Source organism: Zalophus californianus, chromosome X (assembly GCF_009762305.2).
Source record: "Zalophus californianus isolate mZalCal1 chromosome X, mZalCal1.pri.v2, whole genome shotgun sequence".
NCBI lineage: Eukaryota > Metazoa > Chordata > Mammalia > Carnivora > Otariidae > Zalophus > Zalophus californianus.
The window spans coordinates 103,241,024-103,262,687 of record NC_045612.1 but is presented as its reverse complement, the minus strand read 5'-3'; the positions used below and the strand labels follow the sequence as shown (position 1 = coordinate 103,262,687).

The 21,664-nt window shown below is 40.2% G+C and overlaps 1 protein-coding gene across 8 annotated transcripts in view; it reads left to right on the top strand.

Moving 5' to 3' along the window:
- Positions 1 to 21,664, top strand: part of GK (glycerol kinase) — a 75,275-nt gene that overhangs the window by 39,465 nt on the left and 14,146 nt on the right. For 5 of the 8 annotated variants that reach the window (XM_027607815.2, XM_027607817.2, XM_027607810.2 and 2 more), the window contains 7 exons: positions 522 to 631; positions 1,085 to 1,151; positions 2,217 to 2,234; positions 3,933 to 3,968; positions 4,341 to 4,408; positions 9,423 to 9,465; positions 9,941 to 10,021. In XM_027607815.2, coding sequence (XP_027463616.1) covers positions 522 to 631; positions 1,085 to 1,151; positions 2,217 to 2,234; positions 3,933 to 3,968; positions 4,341 to 4,408; positions 9,423 to 9,465; positions 9,941 to 10,021 — 423 coding nt within the window. The remainder of the gene's footprint in view (positions 1 to 521; positions 632 to 1,084; positions 1,152 to 2,216; positions 2,235 to 3,932; positions 3,969 to 4,340; positions 4,409 to 9,422; positions 9,466 to 9,940; positions 10,022 to 21,664) is intronic. The other 3 variants (XM_027607811.2, XM_027607814.2, XM_027607816.2) reach the window with 1 other exon arrangement.

Genomic DNA, 21,664 nt, shown 5'->3' with positions numbered 1-21,664 from the left:
GTGTTATTAAAATTAATTTCAAGAGTAAAGAGTTTTACTCTTTACCAAAATTTACTAAAATTAATTTCAAGAGTTTTACTTTTTACCTGCTTCTTTATACCTTTTAAATGTAGCTATTAGAAAATTTAAAATTATGCATGTAGCTAGCATTGTATTTCTATTAGACACTGCTGAAAACTAGAAAATTAAGTGATTGACACATTCCATTCTCCTGCTTTATGTCCTCTGCTACTGATTATGGCCCTTGACAACATGTAAATTAAATTGCAAATTAGGGGGTGCCTCGGTTGAGCATCTGACTTTTGATTTTGGCTCACATCATGATCCCAAGGTCCTGAGATGGAGCCTGCATTGGGCTCTGCGCTCAGCAGGGAGTCTGCTTGAGGATTCTCTCCCTCTCCTTCTGCCCCTCCCCCTACTCACATACTCTTTCTCTCTCAACTAAATTAAATCTTTTTTAATAATAAAATTAAATAAATAGCAAATGAGTACAAATCAACATGTCCTTTTATTCCGTCTAGAGTTTGACAGGAGGGGCCAATGGAGGTGTCCATTGTACAGATGTAACAAATGCAAGTAGGACAATGCTTTTCAACATTCATTCTCTGGAATGGGATAAAGAGCTCTGCGAGTGAGTTGTGTTTTGCCCTAAAAAGCACTTCCCAATACGTTAGCTATTTATAACCTAAATCTTACTATTTTCAGATGTTAGTGGAGCACCAAACTTTACTTGTTGATATTTCAACTATTGTATACAAGTCTATACTGTGTATTCAAAGAAGAGACTATTGTTGGATATATAGCGAACAGGCCAAATTAATTGTCTTGATTAGGAAGATTAGGTCTCTTTAGAAAAGTACTTTGTTTTCTGTGTGCTTCTTATTTTTCATCGGCTTGTATAAAGTTAGAATGATAAATACCCAAACATACAACTATGTTCTGCTGGCTTATTATTTAACTCTGCACTCAAATACATCCATTTTTTAATTGCTATTTATAATTTTGTCTTTAAATACATATAAATGTTTCTAGATATTTATTTAAAATAGTGTTATATACCCAATATTATCTTACTGTTTTTCAGATTTTTTGAAATTCCGATGAAAATTCTTCCAAATGTCCGGAGTTCTTCTGAGATCTATGGCCTAATGGTAAAAAAAAAAAAAAAAAAAAAATTAATTTCATTTTAAAAAAAGCTTTACTATTCAGAATTCAAAAGTCAGTTGTGTTACATTTTCTAGTTTGAGAATTGTGACTTTTCTGTAAGTGTTGGTAGTCTATAAAATAAGAAATTAGTGCTGTTTAGTTTTATAACTTAAATTTTAGAATCCTTCTTACCAGTTGGTTTTATATTTTATAAACTTTCATTGGCTATTCTTTGAGTATTCTACTTTTAAAGTATTTATGCAATAATCTAACTACAGAAGGTGGCATGGGAATGTTTGAGCCTGTTTATTCTTTTAATTGAAATAACTTTAGTAGTTGTGGTGTGTGCTTATAATTTATAGGAAGGACTCTTCACGTTAGTGTTCTTTTTCCTGTTGAATCTCTTTTAATGGCTAAACCACGTTTTTATATTAGATTCTTTGTCAGCCTGAGCAAAACTTTAGCAAAGAAACTGAAAACAAAGAGTCTGTTTCTGATTTGTGATTGCTAATTAAACTGGTTTCCATAATAGACATTTTACTGCTGCTTTCACTGAAACTGAGAGAAAAAGTACTTTCAGCAAAAAGTGTGATTAGCATCACTGAGTATCTCTGATTACGCATCAGGGATGAAAACCTCCAGGAGGATTTGAACTGGTATTGAGCACAAAAATCTAGAATTTATGATAAAATTTAAAAATACATCTAAGGTCAATTGCAAAAAAAAAAATATTGTTTAGACATTTCATGACAAATATTAGAAACTACTTACAGAGTTAGTAATAGAGTTGAATACTAAGTGCTCTGGATAAAGCTTGAGCAGAGTTCTTAAATATTTATAATAAAGTCTTCTAAAGCATCATGGAAATTTTTAAGGGAAGCACGGCTCATCTACAATAAAAGTGCTTGGATGACTTCATAGCTGTCTACAGACTGCCTTGGGTCAGAGAAAAAAATATCCTTGAGAAACCGTTTTAGAGAATGGTTGAAAAAGCATTTACTGGCCTAGTTTTTTTCTTGCGTTTAAAATATTATGCTTCTGTCCTCCTTTTTTCCCCTTGCTGACTATAGAAAATCTCTCATAGCCTGGTGAGTAGGTTGCCCACCAATTATGCTACCCATTCATTTGGAAAAGATACAGTGCATTTCCATGTAGTTTTAGACAAGCAGAAGTCCATTTACTAAGCAGATTTATCTAGAATCTCCATGACCCTCCAAATTGCTGTAAGCTCTAGAATAGCTCTAGGTTTTCTTTGAACTCAGTCATGTCTGTTTTTAAGTTTCCCATAAGACTGAAAGTGATATTTCAAAATAAAAGACTAAACTAGTTTTCTGGAATGAGAAATTCTGATGTTCCCTGTGACAAAGTACAGTTGTGATGTGCTTTGGGCTTTGGCGTAACAGGGAAATTAGGTGTAGTTTTTAAATGTCCTAAACACCTATCTTAAATGATACTTGACCAACCTTTCAGACTAGTTAGTTGGAAATGCACTGTCACTTTTTCTGCATGCTTCACCAGAGGACATTACCAGGAATCCTCCAGAGACCCCTCCCTGTGATGGAAAAGGAGCGCTTTATGTGCCTGAGTGCACATCAGTAGATCCTGCTGGTAGTTTGATAATACCTTCAATAGTGTCAGCAAAGGCTTCTTCTCATATATTTAAGTATATGAAGACAGACAGCCTCTCGGTTTCCTACGGATTCACTTTCAGTTCCTTATGAAGTGTACCCTTCACTTATTATCCAGGTTCAGGTTTCCTAAGAGTATATCCAGTAAATAAAAAAGGCAGGTCTTGAATTAAGCAGAAAGCATGAAAGAAATAAAATAATATCCACCATCTAGAAGATGTTTTCTGTTCTGTACAGGGTTCCCACATACATTCTATTACTTCCTTATCATCAGAGCCATGTGAGGCAGCCTCTGTTCTTTCCCTTACTCTTCTAGATAGGGAACCCGAAGCTCCTAGAGGATCGCAAATGGGAGACCAAGGGGGCACTCAGTGGAAAGCTTTTGTTTGGCCCTGTTCCTAGCACATCACACTACTTCATGGATCACGTTCCTTCCCCTAATTCCTTAATACCAGCACAAATTGCTTTGTATTAGAGTATTTTTTTAATGAAGTTTGGTAAAATACACAGCCACTTAAATCTCGTTTTTCTCCCTAGAATGCTAGCCATATCTGATCCAAATAAAAACCAGTATTCGTGACCTAAATTAACTCTTGCTTATCTAAACTTGAAGAATGATGTCGGCTATGAACAAGTAATACCCAGTACCCAAACACTCTTGGGTTTCTTACTTCTCTTAAAAGCAGTTTGGGTAAGGAAGGATAGGTGGTAAAATACCGCCTTCCAAAATGAGGCTGTTCCATGCTGGTTTGATAGCTATTCATATGTTTGTTTTAAAGGATGTGTTAGTTTTCCTTATTAATGGCAATGATAACAAAGAGCTATCAGACCTAGGCATTCATGTTACCCGGACTCCGTTTTATACATCAAGAAATTGAGGCATAGAGAAGTTTCAGCAGCCTGCTCAGTGGCTTAACACTAACCCACCAAGAGTAGACCCCTTGTCTCCTGATTCCCAGTCCAGTGTTTGACATCCATTCTCCAATACCATGTGTCTTCTTGTCATTCTAGAAATATGTCTAGTTGAAACACTTGCTTTGTCTTGTCTGCCCATATGCTCTGGCATGTTGCTGCTATTCGTGTTCATTCCTGTTGCAGTTGTGTTAGTAGAGACAATAGTTGGTAATTACTCATAATCCTTTTTTAAAATTTTATTAGAAAGCTGGGGCCTTGGAAGGTGTGCCAATATCTGGGGTAAGTTTCATCTCCCTGCTACCTCCCCAGCCCTACCCGCTTCCATGTGAGGCGTTTCTTCCTCTATCTTAATCAGTCTGCCCCTTCCAAAACTATGGAAAAAAGGTAAAAGCAGCAAAATTGGCTGATTCTTAGGTGACACAGTGTGGGCCATTGAGAACCTTTTGACCAAATTCTAACTCTTCCTTCCCATACCTACTATCTTGTAGGGGATATTAAGAAATGGGGAAATGGACAAATGGAAGCAATGCAAAAATCAAGATAGTTCATTCCTTGATAAATGAAAGAAAGTAAAAATAAATCCTATGGCTGTTCTAAAAGGGAAATTAATAACATTGTCTTAGTGTTCTTTATTGTCACTTGTGCTTTCAGTGTTTGGGGGACCAGTCTGCTGCATTGGTGGGACAAATGTGCTTCCAGGATGGACAAGCCAAAAATACGTGAGTTTAAGAAACAGACCCAAAAACCAATGGTGTTTTGTTTGTTTGTTTCTCCCTTTGGTGCTTTGAATGAGGAAAATCTGTTGAAGTTCCTCCAGGCTGAAAATCAATAGCTTAGGAGTTCCAATAAGTTTTTTGCCATTTAGTTTTCTTTCTCTCCTTCAAATAAATGTAAACACAATGCTAAGGCTTGTAAAGACCTTAATTTATAAAATTCAATACCTTTTCCATCCAGAAACTAAATTTTGGTTTAAAGTGTTAATGGTTTTGGTTGGGGGGGCGGGGAGTGGAGGAGGGCAGAGCAGATGGGAGGAAGAACCATGATTTAAATTAAGTTTCAGGGGCACCTGGCTGGCTCAGTCCGTAGAGCATGCGACTCATAATCTCAGGGTCGTGAGTTCAAGCCCCAGGTTGAGTGTAGAGAATACTTGAAAAAATGTTTGGGGGTTCCTGGGTGGCTCAGTTGGTTAAGCGTCTGCCTTCAGCTCAAGTCATGATCCCAGAGTCCTGGGATCAAGCCCCACATCGGCTCCCTGCTCAGCGTCGGGGGTGGTCTGTTTCTCCCTCTGCCTCTGGCCCTCAAACCCCACTGCCCCCCCCCCCAGCTCGTGCTCTCTTTCGCTCATTATCTCTCTCAAATAAATAAATAAAATCTTTAAAAAATATTTTTTAATTAAAAATTTTTAAAAATGAGCTATATTTCTCAACATACTATTCCTGCCCTAGACTTTCTCACTGTAACTGTAAAGTTATATTTTTGTGGGATTTCCAGTGCTGTTTTCCTGGCCTTGTGCTTTCTCCTCATTATCTGGTATTTCTCCTTGGACAAGAAGTAGAAGGAATGATGGAAGTAGAGGTTTGGTGCATTTGTTTCCTAATCTTGTCTCCTTACTACTCAGACCTGGGGCATCTGTAAAAAGCCCTATATCTAAAAGTGATTAGATTTCTTGCATTTTCAGATAAGAAGACAGATGTCAGAGTGGTGAAGCTAGTTAAGTGAAAGGAGCAGTCTTTGCCCCCAGATCCATCTGATTCCACTTAGCCGGGGCTCTGAACCTCTCTGCGTTACTATACCCTGTGTAGGAAGGATTCCCATCCACCGAGTGGGAGACTATCTACATTTATTCTTTTCTAGAGGATTTCCTAATTCTCTCAGCAGTGTTAACCTCAGTGACTAAATTCTTCTTTTGTGGATAATGGAATGTCTCCCATTTTTAATGAAATGTTCTTGTGGCCCAGCATGGTCCTCGGTCCTCATACAAGAGTGTGACATCATCTGTGTGAGAACAGGGGAGATATGTAATCTTTGGAGGTCATGGTATCCTGAGGTTATGACCAAGTGAGCTTGAGTGGGCATGGGTCTGGAAAACATACTCTTTGAATTCTGGCTTCCAGACAGCTGCACCAGGAGTCAAGAGAAATAATGGAAAACTAGGCTATTTCCCCTCCACCTTTCCTCCTCTGCCAGGCACGCTAGTGCTAGTAAATCAGTGATTCTCTCTCTCTCTCTCTCTCTCTCTCTCTCTCTCTCTGTCAAGTACCTAACACGGTGTAGAGCACATGGGATGTTTCCACCAAAATTGTTGGCTTTTCCTTCTCTTTCGACTCCCTTCCCGCTTAAGCATTATCAGCCAACTCCTGGAATGATGAATTTAAGCCAAGCCGCTGCAGGTTGGAGGAGGGAAATAGAAAATCATAAGTTCTTTGGGCTTGTATTTCTCTTCCTGAGGGGAGAGAAGACAAATATACACTTAATCATCTGAGAAGTCATAACTTACGTGCCGTAAGAAACTTTGAAATACTGCTCTTGGGTTTCAAAGGACGGGGAGAAAAATCGCAAAAGATTATGTTAATAACGAGGTGTTTTGAAGAAGGAGCTATATTGGTGAGTGCACGGAACGCTGAAAAATACGCCAAGAGCGAAATAAGACTTTGTTTAGAGAACGTAGAGAACATTCAAGTAGGGCGGTAGGAGGAAATAAGGCTAGGGTCGTATCGTGAAGCCCTAAATTTCAGACTGAGGAGTTTTTTTCTTGGTGCAGCAGTGGGACACTTCTGAAGGTTTATGAGCTGGTGTTCGGAGTGACTAGAACTGTTCATTAATAATACCGAAGTCCTCCTCCAAAGTGTGGAGAGACTAGAGGCAAAAACGCCATGCAGGCATCCTGGTCACAAAGACAGGGACCAAAAAGGGTGGGGACAGAGAGGGAGGCCGTAGGTGGGTGTTCGTGGCACCGTGGAGGGACAAGAGGCAGAAAGTAGGTATGGAGTCTAGTCGCCTCGGCCCAGTGTGTAGGCTGAGCCCACTGTCAGGAACAGGTCTCAATAGTATACTTTCTGTTTGGGACACGTCTGGGGTTCTGATAAGCTGTGCATTGTACACATTTGTAAATATGGAATGAGGTCAGTATGAAAGTAGAGATTTTGAATTTCCTTATTTAGAGGTGATTTTTGAAGCAATAGGAATAGACACAATTCCCAAGAAAAAGTTAGGAGAAGTAAGAGACACAGGGATGGGAAATTCATAAAAATGGACTGCAATTATTCATTCATGTGGAAATCTGGGGTAGAGACACTTAAGAGAGGGGGGCTTGGTCAGAGGTGCACAATGCTACAAAAAGGTTACGGAGGCTGAGAATGAGAAGAGACCATTGTACACAGAAAGTAGGCCTTCAGTGGTAACTTCTCAGAATGAAGCTTTAGGGCAATGCTCAAGATGAAAGCCGGGTTGCAAATGGCCAAAAGAGATGTGAGCAGGTAGAAAACAGAGACAGCGAGACAGAATGTACTTTGCAAAAATGGCCATCCAGAAATGGTGAGCCAAGTAGGCAGTTTGTTAAGTTGACAGGATCATGCCAAGTGTGGGGGATTTTCTTTGTGCTTCTAAGTTACAACAGGAGCAGAGAATATTTCTTTGGAGTCCGAGCAGAGACCAGATGGGAGTTGTACAATGAATGAGAAAGAAGTGATGGGCCAGATGAAGTCCTAAGAGGTTGGAGAGGGTGGGACTGAGAATTGGTCAGTCTCTTCAAACCTCAGCAGGGAACACATGAGAGCCAGCTCAGAATTCAGTGGAAAGCCTGCCTCTGTTTTGGTGCCGAGGAACAGATGATGGTGATTCTCATTTTTCTTTCAGCTTTTCTATATTTTCTGATTTTTCTTGAGTGAACATGGATTATTTGAACATTTAATTTTGCTTTCAAGGACGAGAACCTAAGATAGATGCCCTCCCTCCCCAGAGGCATAAAGTATTCTAAAGGAGGCCTTGACCTTCACGGCTTCGGCCGGGGCCACTCACACTCCTCCCTGAGGGGTAGTGGGCAGCCTTCAGCTTCACCGAGGTTAGAAAAAGCAGGCATCTTTCCGGGATGTTCAAACACACTGCAGTCTTGAGAAAGGATAGGTCGACCATATAAACGCTGAAAGCTCCATATAGGTTTGATGTATGGGAAGAAAAAATAATAAAATTTCAGAGGAAAATAACTGCCTGTATACTGCCTTGAAAGTTGTGCTCCGTAGGTAGCAAGAGTCTCTTCATACATTGATAATGCTCATTAATTACTTGTGAAGTATACTCACTTAAAAATTCACTTTTATTAAATGCCTGGAGCCTCTGTGTCAGTTTGCTACCTTAAGATTCATACACTACTCTTCGGTATGCAGGGTGTTTATATGGGGGCTAAATTGGCACAGATTTCTCCTTTAAAAAGCGGTGAAACGGGTAATTAACTTTTTAAAGCATGAAACAGGTAATCCATTTTTAAGAATATTTATTAAAGGAGATTAACATAAAATATATAGCTTTTTCAGCATTGTGGAAGTAAAAGGGTATAGTGATTTATGTGTTTTCATTCATAAATGTATTATTACCTGTACCTAGTGTTAGTTGACTGTTATCTTTAAAAACGTAGGTATTCGTTAATCACATGCTCCCTGAATGTGTTGGCTGTTTGTCTACAGGCAGAGAATATATATTTGAGTGAAAAGAGATAGGATGTCTTGGGTTAATTCTTATTCACAACAGCGGTGCCTGGAAAAATGTTTGCTAGAAGAAAAAATTGCCCTCGGTTTCTATTTGCTTCACACCCACATGATGGGACCTGCTGACTTCGTGCTTACTGGTAGTGGCTTCTGCTGGGATCCTTCTGCCTGCCCCTGAACTGAGTGCTCCCTGTTCTCCCACCTGCCAGAATATCAAAGAGCACAGCAGCAAGGCCCGTGGGGAGGGAATCCCAAGCTTGGGCAGAACGGTTTGTAGAGAGCCAAGGTGGACAGTCACAGCTCACGGTGGAAAACTGTTTCCCTGTGACCCTCACTGGTATCACTTTGGATTACTTCTCTGCCTGGCACATGTCAAAACTCCTCACTCATGTCCAGACTTGTTGCAGAGTCCAAAGCTTATACTTTTAAGGCTGCCATAAGATAAATTCAGTTCTTCCATGGCGGCCATGTTCCATTCTCATTCTGACTCTCCCACCTGGTAGAATAGCCTAGCCTGCAGAGAGAACAGGAAAGCGAGGCCTTCAGTAGCTTTCCCCTCTCTGAGGTACATCTCCAGTTTCCCGCATTCTGGACCTAACCTCCCCTCCATGCCAGAAGATAGCAGTGTTTCTCAGTTCATGATTGGATTGTACTAATGAGAGAGCTAAGTAGCCTACCCCATCAGTGAAATGCTTCATTCCATGTGGGTTAGTAGCAATGTCACTGTGACTGGACGTAGAATCTGTTGTCATCTGGTGATATTTTATAAACACAGTCCTGGGCTGTGACTAGGCACTAAATACCACGCTTGCATTTTTCCTTTAGGATTGCACTAAGTACACGTTTTCTTCTAGACTTAGTCTTTAAAACGTTATTCCAAAAGGAGTGTGTGATGCTTGTTAACTTTTGGAACTTTTCTAAAACTTTAAGATAATGACTTATTGTACATCAGTTTAAATGACTTGTATTATTGATGTTTTGTGATTTATTTTTAATAAAATTGTCACACTGTTCATTCTTCCCCCAACTATAGGTATGGAACAGGCTGTTTCTTACTATGTAATACAGGCCGCAAGGTTGGTTTTTCCTAATTAAACGATTGAAAGTCTTCTTTAACTTCATATAAATAATGCTTGAGCATAATTTGCTATTAAGTTACTTTTGTTTCTATAGATTTTATTTACCCTTTATTAGGGTTTAATTTAGAGCTCAGTAAAAATGATGAAAATCAGTAAACTTAAGTGGCTCTAGTAAGAACTGTTTTAGGTTCTTTGAATTTTTTCATGTGTGATTTTGATTGCTGGTGGGATATCTATGCTAGGACCATGTCAGATTCTTAATGCAAATCTAATTTGGAACAAGGGATAAACATTTTGTACTGTTTAAATGTATTGTCCTTAATACTGGTGATTTTGACTGTTAAGATTTATTTTTTAATTGTTACATATTTATTGAATTATTTTTGTACCTAGGTCATCTTAGCTTTAAAAAATATTCTTCTGCTATCTTTTTATTTTCCTGGCTACTGAAATATTTTTGTCTTTCCTGCAGTGTGTATTTTCTGAGCATGGCCTTCTGACCACAGTGGCTTACAAGCTTGGCAGAGACAAACCAGTGTATTATGCATTGGAAGTAAGTACTTTTCAATCAACATGGGTAGTATGGCAAACAATCAAAGCCAGTGAAAATCATGATGCTTTCTAATACCTTTTCTGGTAAATCTTAATATATAGGACTGAAAAAACTCAGTTTTTTTCTTGGCATTTGGTTGAGTGGAAGGAACCTGGGACTGAGCTGGGGTCAGGACTCCCAGGAGATCTTGAGTGTATGGGCTCCTTGGTTCTTTACCAGTCCCTTGTGGCACCTTGTAGTCGCTTGGCAGTGTAAGGTTTTCTATCTCTGAAGTTTAATGAAGGTGTTGACTTGCTCTCCAAGTATTTCTGTCAGCTGGAAAATTCTGTGTTTTTATGACTACAGTACCCCAGTGTTCAAAGAGAACCACTGGGCACAAAAGCAGAGGGACTCTCTTCACGTGTCTCCCCATAAAAATAAATTTTGCATCCAATTTTGGTGTGGGGAAGAAAGTGAGGAGATTTATGCCTCTTTTCAGTGGAAGTATTTGTTTCAAACACATTTGTAAATTCTAGTAGGAATATATCAGTCTTAAGTCTGTAGGGCATGATGAATTTATATTAGAAACATTACTAACTTTTATTGGTAAGGTCAAAGAAGCAGTATTCTTTTTATCAAATCAGATACATTCTTTTTTTTTTTAAAGATTTTATTTTTAAGTAATCTCTACACCCAGTGTGGGGCTCAAACTCAACCCCAAGTCACATGCTTTACCGACTGAGCCAGCCAGGCACCCCACATTCTTTTTGTTGTTGTTGAGTATAGTTAACACACAATATTACATTAGATTCAGGTATACAGCTTAGTGATTTAGCAAGCTTACACATTGGACTCTGCTCACCAGAAGTGCAGCTCCCATATGTCCCATACAGAGCTATTATAGTATCATTAACTGTATTCCTTATGCTGTGCCTCTTATTCCTGTGACTTATTGATTCCATAACCAGAAGCCTGTGTCTCCTTCTCCCCTTCATCCATTTTGCCCATTCCCCACCCCTCCCCTTAGATACATTTCTTAAAGGCATCTCTTTACAATTCATTTTAAATGGTTCCCTTGAAATGTACAAATATCCAATTGATCTGAAGGCTTACTGAGGCTTGTTTCCTAAAGTGTCGATAATAATTTGGTCACAAGTATTAGACTTCTGTTTATAGTTCAGACATTTTATTAGTTGCTCTGCCTAGAGCATGAAGAATTTATTTCCATTTTTTTCTTGACCCCTCCTGACATAAGCACTGTGTTCTCTCTCCCCCAACCCCTTCTCTATGGATAATAGAAGCATTTGGGAAACACTTGGTCTGTGTAATAATGGTATCATATCATTTCTCAAAAGGTGAATTCCTATAAGCCCTGTCCTGCTCTCTTTCCCCCTGTGCAAAGTGCTTAGTACAGAGCTGGGCACATCGAATATGTACTGTCTGTTAAAAGTTACCTTTAGCAAATGAGGAAGCTGCTCTCTTTTTTCCTTATACTGGAGACAGTCAGTCATTTAGAATTAGAGATGCCTTAGACCTGGAAAGGGCTTCTGGGATAGGGCTTACCAGGTCTTAACTTCCCTCCCAATACAAAGAGCCTTCTCTTCTTTCCTTCACCGATAGCCCTACAACTTCTGTTTGAAGATAGCACCAAAAACTGCTTCTTAACACCTCTACCACTAGACCTGGATCAGCTGTCAAGAGCATTCAAATACTAGGAGGCGGCTATCACTTTTTAAAAAAAAAAAAGATTTTATTTATTTATTTGACAGAGAGAGACAGCGAGAGGGGGAACACAAGCAGGGGGAGTGGGAGAGGGAGAAGCAGGCTTCCCACCGAGCACAGAGCCCAATGCGGGGCTCGATCCCAGGACTCTGGGATCATGACCTGAGCCGAAGGCAGATGCTTAACGACTGAGCCACCCAAGTGCCCCATGGCTGTCATTTTTTCTGGGTCTTTCTACTCCAGAAAAAACTTCCCCAGTGCCCTGACGTCATATGGTTTCTGGATGCTTTCTAGTTCTGGACTCCCTTCATTAGATGCACTCCAATTTGTCAGACTCTTCCAGAATGGAATAGAATATTCTACATGTAATCTGACTTGTACTTACTGGTGTGATTTATTCCTCTCTGACCACAAACACTGCTTCTGCTACTCTAGCCTAAGAGTTCATTAATTAGTCTAATAACCCCATCATATCATTGGCTCCAGAAGCAGATGTTAAAATATCTGGCTCTTTTTCAAATGACTCATTGTCATACCATGTCCTCTCCATTCCGTATTTGTGCAGATCTTTTTTTTTTTTTTTCCTCTTAAGTAATCTCTACACTCAAGCTGGGGCTTGAACTCATGACCCCGAGATCAAGGATCAAGAGTGACATGCTTTACCAACCGAGCCAGCCAGGTGCCCCTGCAGATCTTTTGTTAATCTATATTCATGTCTTTGCTTCTTCCTGTCAAATTTCATGATAGTGATTTCAACCTACAGTGACACAGTCTAGATTCTTTTTAACTCTTTACTCTGTTACTTTTCCAGTTTTGCCTCATCTGGAAACTTAACAAGCATATGCTTTAAGATTTTGTTTCAGTTCATGTAATTTTTTAAAGATTCATAGAATTTTAAAGCTGAGAGGGACAGTAGATAAGACTGACAAACAGGCTTCGCTATGTCCTCACAAGGCATTTGAGAGTAGGAAGTGAAATTGGAGTCACTTGGCCATAGTAACTTTTGACAGCTAGTTAGTAGCAGATCCAGGATGCAAATTCAGGTTATTGGACGTCAAAATCTAGACACCTGGCCACCCCTCTGCTATCTCCAGTCTCCCGAGTCCATTTCTTTTCAGTGCATCTCAGATTTGTCCCTTGCTTCGTCTGCTAACCTAGCAGCCTGCCTGAGCCACAACATACACACTTATACACACACACACACACACACACACACACACACACACACACACACACGTTCACAGTAGGAGATAAGATTTTTTCTTTTTTCTGTATCTTCTCACTTTTTGTTTCAATTAATAGACATGTAAAAAAATTGAACCAAACCAAAAAAGAGGGCAAAGCGTAAAGCTACATTGGTAAAACTTTTTCTCAGTTAATTCCCGGTAATCCCACATGGTCACACCACTTCCATTTTTTGTAAGTGCTTATAAGGTGTATATTTAATAATCATTTCTTTAATTTGACAGATTGTTAGGATTGGCAATCTGAGGTATTAAAAATTTACTCTCCATTTTTTAAAAACTGAAACTGTAGCAGCACATCTTAAGTCTTTTAATTTTGCATTTTCCCTCTGCTGATTTGGAAGCAACATCATGCATTTCCTGTTGTTGTTGTTGTTTTGGGTTTCTTTTCTTTTCTGGGTACCTTTAAATTTTGAAGATATTTTAACCATAGGGTGCCTGAGTGGCTCAGTTGGTAGGGTATCCTACTCAATCTCAGGGTCATGAGTTCAAGCCCCACACTGGATGTGGAGCCTACGTTAAAAAAATGTATTATTGGGCGCCTGGGTGGCTCAGTTGGTTAAGCGACTGCCTTCGGCTCAGGTCATGGTCCCAGAGTCCTGGGATCGAGTCCCACATCTGGCTCCCGGCTCAGCGGGGAGCCTGCTTCTCCCTCTGACCCTCTCCCCTCTCATGCTGTTTCTCTCTCTCTCTCTCTCTCTCTCTCTCAAGTAAATAAATAAATAAAATCTTTAAAAAAAATAAATGTATTATTTAACTATATATTTTCTTAGCAGTGTTGATAGTTGTTTAGTAATTTGAATGTCCCACCCATGAAGATAACCTCAAATGCTTTTCCTCTATCACCTCCACCAGCAATCCTGTCATTGAGTTTAAAGTTTTCGTTTCCCCTTTTTCTTTTTCTTTTTTTTAAAAAGTAGGCTCCTTGCCCAACGGGGAGCCCACAAGGTTCAAACTCCACCCTGAGATCAAGAGCTGAGTTTAGGGACGCCTGGGTGGCTCAGTTGGTTAAGCATCTGCCTTTGACTCGGGTCATGATCCCAGGCTCCTGGGATCGAGTCCCGCATCGGACTCCTTGCTCAGCATGGAGTCTGCTTCTCCCTCCGCCTACCGTTCTCTCTCTCTCTCTCTCTCTCTGACAAATAAATAAATAAAATCTTTAAAAAAAAATTTGAGCTGAGATCAGGAGTCTCAGCACAAGACGCACAAGACGTTTAACCGCCTCAGCCAGCCGGGTGCCCCTCCCCTTTTTCTTAAGCAGGCGGTAATTAGTTGTTTTCTTATCAGTAGATAGTAAATCATACTTAATGGCTTATTTTATCATTTTTTGTGTCCAGTATCATTTCTTTGGGGTCAAACCTTTTATGGCGCTCCCCCCATTTTTTTCTTGCAGAGGGGCATCCTTTTGTGGTTCTCTTATAAGAGCCTCAGGTAGTAAGCCTATTCCTTTTAGATTTGTCTTTATTTTGCCCTCTCTCTGCGGTGGGTATAAAATCTTAGGTGAAGCCATTGTTTCTCCTACATCCCTTCTGGCCATTTTTTTTAAAGGTTTTATTTATTTAATTGAGAGAGAATGAGAGAGAGAGAGAGAACATGAGAGGGGGGAGGGTCAGAGGGAGAAGCAGACTCCCTGCTGAGCAGGGAGCCTGATGGGGGACTCCATCCTGGGACTCCAGGGTCATTACCTGAGCCAAAGGCAGTCGCTTAACCAGCTGAGCCACCCAGGCACCCCCTTCTGGCCATTTTTTATGCTAATGAGACCTCTGATCTAAATGTGGTTTCTCTTACAGATAACCTGGCTTATTTTCTGGGATGGGGCGGTTTTAACATGTTCTTATCAGTGATGTTCTACACTTTTACTATGATGTGCCAGGGTTTAGATTTGATTTTACTTACCCTGTTAGATAAATTGGATATAAGTCTGTCTTCAATTCTAGAAAATCCTCAGCAGTTATTTCTTTAAGCATTGCTACTCTACCATTACCTCTGGCCTCTTCTACAATTGCTATTGTATGAATATTGGCACCCTTAAACCCATCCTCCCCGACTCTGAACTGCTCTTTTATATATTTTCATCCCCTTGCTTCTCTGTCCTGCATCCCTCACTAGGTCCTCCCTACCTACCTTACATTCCAAATTCTCTCTTTAAGACAAACAAAGCAGTGACACCTGGGTGGCTCAGTCGGTTAAGCGCCTGCCTTTGGCTCAGGTCATGATCCAAGAGTCCTGGGATCGAGTCCCGCATTGGGGGGGTCCTTGCTCTGCAGGGAGCCTGCTTCTCTCTCTGCCTGCCACTCCCCCACTTGTGCTATCTCTGTCTCTCTGACATATAAATAAATAAAATCTTTTATTTTTTTATTTTTTTTAAAGATTTTATTTATTTGACAGAGACACAGCGAGAGAGGGAACACAAGCAAGGGGAGTGGGAGAGGGAGAAGCAGGCTTCCCGTGGAGCAGGGAGCCCAATGCGGGGCTCGATCCCAGGACCCTGGGACCATGATCTGAGCCGAAGGCAGACGCTTAACGACTGAGCCACCCAGGCGCCCCAATAAATAAAATCTTTAAAAAAAATAAAGCAAATCAAAACTTTTTTATTGTGAAATATAAAACACCTACAGAAAGATGCATAAAATATCAATGTACAGCTTGACAAATGATTATAAAGGGAAGACTCATGTATCCTCCACCCAGGGCAGGAAACAGAACAGGGCCAGCAGCCAGGAACCTGTGCGTCCCTCGCACTCACAGCTTCTCCCTCTCCCCTAAGGTCACCAGTGCCCTGGCTTTTATCATTTCCTTACTTTACTTTATAGTTCCAGCACTTAATATACACTACTCTCAGGGTGACTGGGTGGCTCAGGTGGTTAAACACCTGCCTTTGGCCCAGGTCATGATTTCAGGGTCCTGGGATCGAGCCCTTCATCAAGCCCCACGTTGGGGTGGGGGGGGGTCCCTGCTCAGCAAGGAGTCTGCTTCTCCCTCTCCCTCCCCACCCCCCGATTTGCCGGTGCGTGCTCTCTCTCAAATAAATAAATAAATAAAATCTTTATTAAAAAATAAGTGCAACCTTCAACACCAGAGTTGAGTTTTCATGTTTTTAATACTTTGTATATTAAAAATAGACAAGAGAAAGTGAGAGAGACTGAGTCATACAGTATGTATTCTTTAATGTGGCTTCTCTCTCACCATCACATCTGTGAGATTCTCCATGTTATTACATAGAGCTTTGACATCATTCGTTTTCATCACTATATGAAAATGCCATGGTTTAGTATTTATGCAACTGTTGGTGACCTTTTAGTTGTCCTCTCTTTTCGTCTCTGATGAAAAATGCTGCTCTGAACATTTTTGTGTAGCTCTCCTGTATACATGCTGCTGTAGGAGTAGAACTTGTACGCAGCAGATTATGTGTATCTTCCCTTTGGGGCGGATGACGCAAACCACTTTTCACAGTGGAGGCGGCAAGTTACAGTCACCTGCGGTGTATGTCTCCTCATCTTGTCTCTTCTAGAGTTGGCCCCGCCTATTACACTCTTAAATTTCACTCTGTAACTTCATTTCCACCAGTTTTAAGTGGCTATTTGTTCGTATCCCCCGATCTCGTTTTATTTCGCTTTTCTTTTGATTCATAATTTCATGGTTGTTGTTTTTTTTTAATGGAAATCATGCCTTAATTTCTCTGAATTCTTCCAGCACTGACTTTTTTTAAAGTCCTTGTCTGATTGGAGTGAATTCTCTTCCATCTGTTAAGTTTTGTCGGCTGATTTCGTGATAATGGATTTCTTCATTGGAATTTTTACTTCCGGTCCCATCTTCTATTAAAGCCGCAGCCTTTGTCAGCAAATAGTTCTCCGTACACAAGCAGGAGAGCGCCACCTAGCCCCCGGCTTCAAGCACTGAAGCTGATTCTGTCCCTTGTGTTGCGCAAGCTACTGTAGACCCCTTTCCTCTGGAGGAGCGGGTTCCTGGCCCCCACTCCTGCTTCCTGACGCATACGGAGAACCGAAGCAGAACCTCCTAGGCTTGTGGTCTCAAGCCCTGCTCCGTTGTGCATTTCTGTTTCTGTCCACCTCGACGACCGCTCTGCCTTTGAGTCAGCAGGTGTTGGTTTAGTGTTCCCTTTTTACATTTTGCCCTCTCATACTCTGTGTCTCAAACAGAGAGAGGGGATTTTTAAAGCGCAGACTCACCATTTCTGATGTGGACATCACCAAGAAAATTCTTTTTTTTTTTTTCCTCCTTCCTCCCTGGCGTGTGATTCATCTGGGCCTGATAGGTTAACCTCTCTAGGTTCCTATTTTCATTATCACTAAAAAGGAATTGGGACACATGATCCTTGAGTTGTTCTAAAACTTTAATGTCCTATTAAACTGCTTCAGTTTGTCCCACTCTTTCACTAGGAAATTTTCCTTTTTTTCTTTAAAGATTTTTTTTTTATTTTTAAATAGTCTCTACACCCAATGTGGGGCTCAAACTCACAACCCTGAGATCAAGAGTAGCGCGCTCCACCACCTGAGCCAGCCAGATGCCCCAACTAGAAAATTTTTCTTAGTGGTGGAAGAGGTTGACGCAAAACAGAGCAGTTGAGTAGGTCTGCATTTTCTCTGCCATCTGTTAATAGGATGCCATCTTCCTTAAGCTGTGCTTCTCCCTTCTGTTGTTTATGTTTTCCAAATATTACTTCACAAAACAGAAATCCTTTGGGGGGCTTTAATTACTGATGAAGTTGAGATTACTTAGGACCTGAGACTTCCATGTTCTGTATTGTGGCACTGAGACGCAAGTTGCCTGAGGCCATGCTACTTGTCTGTCCACTTCACCACTCTTTTGGAGCAGGCTGGTGTAGAGTAGGTACCCAGTAAATACCGTTTACATAACCAATCTTATGCCATTTTTGTCTTTTTAAATAAGAGTTTCAAAGAGGTCTTCTGTGTAGGCCCTCTTAGTTTCTTTAAATGTCCCTTCTCCCATCTCTTCTTTGGTATGATTTGTGATGATGGTGTTGACATTTCCTTTTTAGAGTTTTTCATCCTTTTTTAAAAAAGATTTTATTTATTTATTTATTTGAGAGAGAGAGGGAGCACGAGCAGGGGGGAGGGTCAGAGGGAGAAGCAGACTCCCCGCAGAGCAGGGAGCCTGATGCAGGGCTCCATCCCAGGACCCTGGAATCATGACCTGAGCCGAAGGCAGATACTTAACCGACTGAGCCACCCAGGCGCCCTGAGGTTTTCACCCTTCTTAAGCCAGATGTTCCATTTTTGGTATAAGCCTATGTGTTAGTTATCTATTGCTGTGTAACAGTTTTACCACACATGTAAGTGGCTTACAACCACTTGTCTCACAAGGCTGCAGTCAAGGTGTTGGCTAAGACTGTGGTCTCATCCAATCCTCCATCTCCTTCCAGGCCCACTCACTCAGATTATTGGCTGAATTCACTTCCTTGTGGTTGTAGCACCGAGGTCTTCAGTTTCTTGGTAGTTGTCAGCTCAGAGGCTGCCCTCAGCTCCTCAAGGCCATCTGCAGTTTCTTCTCACATGAAGACCCCAACAGAGGACCCCCTCTATTTTCTCAAAGCCAGCAAGGAACAGAGAGAGTCCAGACAACAGCCATGATAATCTTATGTAGCTTAATCATGTATACTTCATCATGTGCATCCATCACCTTTGACATGTGCTGCTGCTTGGTAGCAAGTCCTAAGTCCCACCGTGCTCAAGGAGAGAGGATCCCACATGGGCACGAACACCAGGAGGTGGGGACCATGGAGGCCACCTTAATTATGAATCTGTCTGCCACAGCCTTTGTAAACGTTGTTCTTGGACTTTTGTAATGTACTTTCCTGAAAAGTATACTTTCTGAGCAGTAAATGCTTTTTATCTTAATTCCCTAACTTGTTAACTGAAGTATTGATAATATAGATTACATTTTAAAAATAATGCTCGCCCAATTAAACTCTAGGTTTCTGTTCTTTCTTCTATGCAATTAAAAATGCTATAGAGTTAGATTTTGCATTTGTAATCTTACACAAATTAAGTACAGTATAAATTATATACACAGAGATGCATATTACTGTCACATACACAAAGCTATGTTTACCGTGCCTAATAGATGATTTTAAGCAATTTGAGGATAATCTTAATTTTACATAATTTTTCTCCATACCCACTGATTTTAACCGTAACTGCCTTGTATCATACAACTACCCCACATCCTGAAATGTCTCCTTTATATGGATACTGTTCATGGCAAGGAGCTCTTGAGGAAAAGTATATTTGTCTTCTATGACATTACATCAGATCTACTTTATTATTTATTTATTTTTTTTTTTAGAGAGAACACGCACAAGCATAAGCAGGGGTGGGGGAAGGGGCAGAGGGAGAGAAAGAATCTTTTTTTTGTTATTTTATAAAGATTTTTATTTATTTGCGTGGAAGGGCACACAAGCAGGGGGAGCGGCAGGCAGAGGGAGAGAAGCAGGCTCCCCGCTGAGCAGGGAGCCCGATTCGGGACTGGATCCCAGGACCCTGAGATCATGACCTGAGCCGAAGGCAGACGCTTAACTGACTGAGCCACCCAGGTGCCCCCTACTTCATTATTTTTAATCTGCTCTTCCCATAGCCTGTTTCTTAGCCTTCCGATTACCAGGCTATGTATTTAGTTGGGGTTTTTTTAAGATTTTATTTCCTTATTTGCGAAAGAGAGAGAAAGCACGAGTGGGGTGGGGAGGGGCAAAGAGAGAGAGACAAGCAGACTCCCCACTGAGCAAGGAGCCCTATGTGTGCCTGATCCCAGGACCCTGAGATCATGACCTGAGCTGAAGGCAGATGCTTAACCAGCTAAGCCACCCAGGCACCCCTAGTTTTTCAATTATTTATTCCTCTTGTCCTGTTCATCATTTCATTTATTTTTCTTTATACCTTCTCATTTCTCTTATGTCTTTCTTAGAGTACAGCTCTTCAGCTTGCATGCGCCTTTCCCATATAGGTCATGCCTTCGAATGAGAGTTCATTCATATATGTAGACGATACACTGAAGTATTGGATCTTTATATTTAGGATATAATTGATAATAAGTTCTTTGATAGCAAGTAGACCATCACCTTCTATCATTTTAGGTTTCCATTCCTGTACTCTTTCCTGCCCACCTTGAAAGCATTATGCCATTTTCCACTTTATCCCCTGCCTCTGAATTCAGAAGACCACATCTTTTGTGAATTTGGAGGTTTCTTTCACTTTTATTAATTTTTTAGAAGGCTAGCTAATACCATGTATTATATCTGGGTACCAAAATTCTTATTTCAGATGAGTGTTTTTAATGTATCTTTTATTTTCTTATATTCAGTTTATTTTTTCACTTACAACCAAACACTCCTATATACTCCTGATGACCACATTTAGAATAATTTTCTTCTGGAGCCTTGAGAGTGGCTTTGTATTTTTTTTTTCTTTTGTTTCAATCAAAGTAATGCCCTCTGGCTCACAACCAGTTACTTTTTCATGAAAACCTTGATACTCCTTTTGCTAAAACAATATCGTTTCCTCTCCAAAAAAGAAAAAATTTATCTAAGCCTATAACATACTGACTTTTCAATGGAAATGAGGTTCATCAGCATTTGGTTTCCCAAAGTATAAAGTTCCGCTAGCTGATAACCACAAAACCATTCCACCAGACTTCTAGCCCAGCAGCTGTTTGAAGGTATCAGTTTACTCACCTAAAAATATTGAAAATATTTGCATTTCTTGGTTAGATGCAGTTCAGGCCCAGTGTCTTTTGAGAATATAAGGAGAAAGGGACACCTGTTTTTTTAATTAGGTCTAGAATTGTGCTCTCCAGTATGGTAAGCCACTAGGAACATGTGGCTAGTCCAAATTGACATGTGGTGTAAGTGTAAAACATACCCCTGATTTCAAAGACCTAGTACCAAAAAATCCCCATACCTCAATAATTTTTATATTGATTACATGTTGCAATGATAGTATTTTTAATATTTTGGAGTAAACACAATATATTGCAATTACTTTAACTTGTCTCATTTTACTTTTTTAATATGATAACTACAAAATTTAAATTACGTATGTAGCTGACATGATATTTCTACTGAACAGTGCTGGTCTAGAAAATCTTACACATTTACTTGTTTTTAACAGCTACCATCTTTAAATTGTTTGCTTCCAAAGGACATTTGAGAGTAAAATTCTAAAGTCTTTAGTTTTCCTTGATGGTTCCACTAAGTACCTGAATACATAACATATCAAAGTTAGGAAGTGTACTGAAAACTTCTCCAGAGAGAGACAGTGGGTTTAGAGTCCCTTCAAGGTATTTGTTGAATTGGGTTTTTCCCCATTTTTAAAGCCTGGTTAAATTTGCCCAGTGATGTCAGATCTCTTCCTTAGTAATTTTTTATAGCTAAAAAGCTGCCGTATAAAGAGAACAATTGTGGTAGTCTGCAGCTTTCCGGTAACATATAGTGACTTATTCTCATAGAAGTTATGAATGATAGAATGAATCATCATATTCCACATCTAGCTTGTTATATCCTGGAAATTGACAGCAAGAAGGGGTGACCATCTGTAATTCAGTGAATTGAATTGGAGACAAGGAGGTAGGCAACAGATTAAAAAACATTCTGCTTTCTGTACTTAATCTCACCTGATGTTTTGGTTTGGGGTGACTCTGGAAGTAATTTACATTAATAATCTGT